Source organism: Pseudorasbora parva, chromosome 20, assembly GCF_024679245.1.
Source record: "Pseudorasbora parva isolate DD20220531a chromosome 20, ASM2467924v1, whole genome shotgun sequence".
Classification (NCBI taxonomy): domain Eukaryota; kingdom Metazoa; phylum Chordata; class Actinopteri; order Cypriniformes; family Gobionidae; genus Pseudorasbora; species Pseudorasbora parva.
The window spans coordinates 4,849,232-4,855,007 of NC_090191.1; the positions used below are offsets into that span (position 1 = coordinate 4,849,232).

The following is a 5,776-nucleotide window of genomic DNA, read 5'->3' on the forward strand; positions in this document are numbered from 1 at the left end:
TTAACTAAGGCCTAACTAATGTTAACAGCTACAACTATTGATTTTAAAAAATGTTTTAAATGCTAAAATTAAATGTGTGTGTGTGTGTGTGTGTGTGTGTGTGTGTGTGTGTGTGTGTGTGTGTGTGTGTGTGTGTGTGTGTGTGTGTGTGTGTGTGTGTGTGTGTGTGTGTGTGTGTAGATGGATAGATATCACACAACATATGTGCCAATGTATTGGCTATTACATCCTAAAAAAAATTATATTCATTGACTTTTAGATGCAACCCCAACTCCAAACGTTCTTGGCAGCAGATCAAGACAAAATATAAAAATATAATTCAAAGTGGTGAGTATTTACCACAACCTTGTATTATTTTTGCGAACATTTTATCATAAACACTTGTTTGCAGCAAACAGAAAAAAGTGTGAAATACGTAAAACTGGGGGAGGGCCACCTCCTCCAGAATACACTGTGGTGGAGGAGTTGGCTATAAGTAATAATAAGGGAAGGCCAATTATGGATGGCATTACAGATGCTGTGCAATCTGACCCTGGTGCTGGCTCCTGTAAGCAAGTGACAATGGGTATGTGTGCAATGCATTACTATATTTTATTTTATTTGATTACTCTAATAACTTCTAATTTTTCTAACTTTCTGCAGTAGAGGGCAATGCAGTGTCCCTGTTGAAGCCTGCACACATGCACGCAGTCTCTCACACAGATGTCAGTATGCAGCAGACAGAACACCATGCATGAACATAGCCTGCTTTATAACAGTTATGCTTTACATTGGCCTACTTTTATTTATTAGGGTAACGCAAATGAAGACACTCTCTCTGTGTGTTCTGAAACAGCTGCTGAGGTGAATGCACTGGACTTTTTTTTATTATGACACACATTTGAATGTGTCATAAATAAGTGACTGGCCATTACACTTATCTTTATAGGATTTTTCACAACCTGCCCTAGAAACTGAGGCCTCTACTTCAATGGGCTACAGGAGGAATGTGAACAAAGTAATGCTTTAAACCATTGACATAAATTACAGTCAGTCCTAGTCATGCCACTTTTTTTTTTTTTTTTTGATTTGGCCTCCAGAAAACTTTAAATTGTTTGTGGTGGAATTATGTTTCAGGTGGAAACAGACTCCGTCAGGGTCCTTTATAAAAGGAGTCTAGAACTAGACTGTTCCCTAAAGGAGCTGGACTGTGAGCTGAGAAGGCTCCAAATTAAAAAAATTAAATTGGAGATCAAACAGCTGGAAAAACAGATCTCAGTATGTGACCTTATTTAACCAAGTAACACTTTAGTATGAACATTCTATGAATATTTATTAATTTAAGTGAACTTTCTTTTGCTCTTTCTTCCTCCCTAGCCAGAAGACCAATAAAACAGTTTGAGACCAGTCTACAGTGTCAATGTGCTTTTATTAAGTAAAATATTGTGTTGTGATTGCATCTCTGACAGCTGCCCCAGCTGGGTGGTCAAGTGTGATGGGGTCAATTTCATCGGGGAGAAGCTGGTTTTGTGGTGGTACTCGCTCCTTTCTGATGGTGGCTATATTGTGCAGAATGGCACATGCAGCCACTATCTGAGATGCCCGCTCTGGTGACACTCTTAAGCGCCGAAGGCAGTTGAAACGTGCCTTTAGGATGCCAAAGGTCATCTCGATCTTGACCCTGGTTTTACTGAGGGCCACATTGAAGCGGTTTTGTGGCCCTGTGTGAGGATCAGGATGGGGAGTTAGCAAAAACCTCTGGCATGCATAACCCCTGTCTCCTACCAACAGGCCATCAAAAAGCCCTGTCATGGAACAGAAAAGGGGAAAATTGTGTAAGTTTGTCACAACTAAAATGAACACTTCAGAGTGTCTTGTACTGTACCAAATTTAACTTGCCTTCCTCAAAGCGCTGACACAACACAGACTCACGGAAAATTCGGGAGTCATGCACTGAGCCAGGCCATTTAGCATCCAAACTTGTGATCATGCATTCATGATCACAAGTCATCTGCAGATTAAATGTACGGTAAATCATTGTCCTGTTAAAGTTATTATTCAGTGAAATGTTCATCTCAATGCAAATGAAAAATCCTCTCACCTGAACATTAAGGCTGTGAAAGGACTTTCTGTTTACATAATCAGCCTCATGTTCTCCTAGAGCAGTGGAGATTGCAACGTGTGTGCAGTCTATTGCTCCTATGACTCTAGGGAATCCTATTATAGGATTTAAACAAATATATTTATTCTTAAGCTAAGGTATAATATATTTAAGTGCTCTAAATAAAATCTGCTTTAAAAAAAAATAAAACAAATAAAGATCCTGCATGTGAACGGTTAAATTGTTCATATGTCACGCTATCAATATCTTACCGGCAATTTTATAAAAGCCCTCTTTTATGGACATGGTCGATAAATGTCCAGGAAACACAATGAAGCCATTTATGTACCCCTGCAGTGCAAGGACCACCTTGCGAATGGTTCGACAAACCGTGTTTTTCCCAAGGTTCTCTGCATCACCGATCGCATACAAGTATGTACCACTTGCAAAAAATCGCAACGCAATACATACCATTTGCGGTACAGTAAGGGCATGGCTTCGACGAGTCACATTTGCAATGTGCGGCTCAAGAAGTTCGCAAATATAACAGATTCCTTCTGCGGAAAATCTGTATCTTTCATATAAGTACGTATCAGGAAAGTCAAGAGGATTTTGTCTGTCCCTAAAAACTCTTTCTCTACGAAGTGCTCTTCTAACAATTTGCGCGGAGATGTCCACAGGATTTGGTAGAAAAGGTGAAGCCATTGCAACAGACTCTGAGAATTTGTTACGTCATCTATATTTTTTATTTGCTCACAGCTGATTGGTCACACTTAAATCTGAGCTCTCGAATCCAGAACATAACCTGCCCCGGAGCAGGTTAGCCGTGCAGCGTAAGATACCATGGCAACGAACACTGATTAAAGCCGAGCTACTTTAATGGTACCTAAAACCCAGGATTGGCACAAACTAAGCTTAAACAAATCAGGCTAGCCAGCTAAACCAGCTTCATGGTACAGGCCCCAGCAGTATCAGCAGCAACAACAACAGCAAAGGCAGCAAACACACTAAAGGATTTATTTAGGAATTTAAGATTAAACGATTTTACCAGAAAAGGTTTTAGAAGTTAATGTTAAAAATCTTGTATAATATTGCTTTTTTTTTTTTTTTTTTTGCATAAATGTAACTCTTGTATATTTGTAATTCAGTTTTTGCCATGAAAATAGCCACAGATACTGACATGACGTTAAAGGGTAACTAAACCCTAGAACAACTTTTTTTAGTTAATGATCTGCAAGAATGGAGCTTTATTATTATTGTTCATTGAGTCAGTAAATGTTTTGACAGTTGGGTTTAAAGTGTTTTAATTCTATAATATATGGTGTAAAAACGTCATAGTGCTGCCCTCTTAAGGTTGAATGGTGGCTACTGCAGTTGAATTTTCCTATTGGACGTTGTGGTACTTCCTGACGTAGGTTTGTACTTCCAATGGCTCACTACCACGCCCCTGGCGTGAGCTCACAACGCCCCTGGCACGAGCTCACCACGCCCCTGGTATAAAAGCATCCTGTTTCAGTTCAAAACCTCTCTAGCGAGTCAGGAGTTGTAATTGCGAGTATTGAAAATTATCAGGATAGCATATATTATCATCTAGTTAGCACAGCCATTTGTATAGTTATTTAGATTAATTCGTGTAGCCTAGTTAGTTAATTAGCATAGTTGTTAGTGTAGCATTGTTAGAAGTTAACGTTATAGTTAGAAGCATAGTATTGTGTCAGTTAGCATAGCTTCGAGTTAGCGTAGATTTTTAGAATTAGCTTTATCTGTATTTAGGTTAGGATGGGACGTAGGTGTAGTGTTGCTGGTTGCAACAGCACTGCTGGACTGCATAGCATTCCAGTAGACTTAGAGATTAGGCGCCAGTGGTTTCATGCACTTGGCCTTGAAGTGCGTGATTTCCCGCCTAACGTTAAAGCTGGTGTTTGCAACCTGCATTTTACGCAGGATTGTTTCGACATCGGAGTAGAAGTGGAAATGGGCTTCTCTAAACAGCTAGCTCTGAAAAGCGATTGCAGTGCCAAACGCTGCCACCCCTGCATGGACTCCATCACCGCAGCGTTGTCTTGTGGTGAGTACGTTAATCATATATTTTTTTTAATTTGTTCCTTCCTAATAAGCTAAAGTTTTCATATTGCTGAGTAGGTAAAGTATGCTAAATGTTAGCTTCAGCTACTCCTGACACCGGACTAATGTGTTGTGCTAAATGTGTCTGTTAAAGTATAAATACATATACATACTTAGGATAAATAGTGGGTTATGGGGTTTAGCTTGGCAGTCAGCGGGGGTCATTTTCCCCCTTTAGCGGGTCGGCGGACAAAGTGGACTCGTGGGACAGGGGAATCGAGAACACGTCCACATTTAAAAAAATCTCTAAAATAACTTAATGTAAGTCTGTATATGTAAACGATAACACAATTATTATTTTTCAGCCTAAGATTACACGAGAAATTGGGTGTCAGACTGAATCGGTCACCTACATAACTGCGGGTGTGCAGGCTAACGTAAAGCCCATCAGGAGAAGCAAAGGTGATTTTGAATACTATGAAGTTTTTTGGTCAAATCTTATAATCAAGATGATATAATTTTGGTTTGTACTTAAATCTATTATTAAATTGTGCAGCCACCCAGGCCAGAATGGCTAACAGGAGTGTGTCGTGTGACACAGTCACACTGATGGAGCCTTTCACAGAGTGTCCAGGGGCAACCTTTACACCAATAAAGAGGAAAAGATGTGAGGTGTCCACTGATGACTCCAGTTACCATCAAGATGGAAGTGAGAGCACCATGAACTCTACAAGGTAATGAATTTAGTCCTGTTAGGCTTTTATATTTTATATATTTTGTTTATAAATACTTTTGATTTGTTTGTCATGAAGTTATTTCTCATACATACACATTATTACATAACCAAATTATGATTGGTTATGCCTTTATTTAAATGTGTTTTTACTTTTACTTAGTATCTCCAAAGACGTATTCCCACACGAAGTGACTAAGTACATTGTCTATGAAGATAAACTTCTGGAGCTTTTTAAAAGATGCCCTGTCTGCACCCGAAGTTGTGTGGTTTCACAAACAACCATTGGGACACTTCTCCGTGTCAAGCAGCACTGTGCTCACTGTCATTACGCCAGGGATTGGTCGAGCCAGCCAGTGGTAAACAATATACCAGCTGGAAATCTACAGCTCTGTGCAGCGGTTCTGTTCACTGGTTCATCATTTTGCCAGATATCGAAGGTGAGACATAATAATATACAGGGTCATATTTCCCACCCCAAGCGATCGTGTTATTAAAGATAGATAGCACACCACTGAACCAGCCTTTTTTGTTTTTGTAATAGGCCTACCAAACAAGATTCATGCATTTTGTCAGTTTTATTGTAATGTGTGACTATTGTGCATCTAACATGATAATATGGTTAATGTTGCATCCTAATTATAAAAAATAAATGAAAATCTTAGCAAATTTATGGAAGTGACCACCACAAAATAAAAACAAATTTTGGTCAAACATTTCATTTATTTGCATTGAACAAAGTATTAGTAAATTAATTATTTATAGCTCAATCCCACCAGGATTAGCATATATATATATATATATTAAGTATTATATATTAAAGTTTAAGTAATTGAGTGATTCTGCATTTCCTATGCATGTTTTTTTTATTGCGTGATATAGGTCTTAAATTTAATTCA

At 38.7% G+C, this 5,776-nt stretch overlaps 1 protein-coding gene across 2 annotated transcripts; it reads right to left on the reverse strand.

The window, feature by feature from the left end:
* Window positions 1-1,389: 1,389 nt before the first annotated feature.
* LOC137049309 (putative nuclease HARBI1) lies at window positions 1,390-2,987 on the reverse strand. 2 transcript variants are annotated; one of them, XM_067427822.1, is made up of 4 exons: window positions 2,353-2,987; window positions 2,081-2,196; window positions 1,879-1,990; window positions 1,390-1,784 (listed from the first exon to the last, which is right to left on the reverse strand). In XM_067427822.1, the coding sequence occupies exons 1-4, from the start codon at window positions 2,783-2,785 to the stop codon at window positions 1,411-1,413; spliced, it is 1,035 nt and encodes a 344-aa protein (XP_067283923.1). In that variant the 5' UTR covers window positions 2,786-2,987; the 3' UTR covers window positions 1,390-1,410. The 2 variants fall into 2 exon arrangements, with proteins under 2 accessions (XP_067283923.1, XP_067283922.1); XM_067427821.1 differs by having other exon boundaries at window positions 1,879-2,196.
* Between the last annotated feature and the right edge of the window lie 2,789 nt (window positions 2,988-5,776).

Excerpts from the sequence above, each read along its gene's own strand:
- LOC137049309 (XM_067427821.1), bottom strand. The coding sequence starts at position 2,785 with ATGGCTTCACCTTTTCTACCAAATCCTGTGGACATCTCCGCGCAAATT. Across the intron at positions 2,197-2,352 it reads GGGCTTTTATAAAATTGCCG|GATTCCCTAGAGTCATAGGA; the intron begins GTAAGATATTGA and ends ATCCTATAATAG. Across the intron at positions 1,785-1,878 it reads GTGTCAGCGCTTTGAGGAAG|GGCTTTTTGATGGCCTGTTG; the intron begins GCAAGTTAAATT and ends GTTCCATGACAG.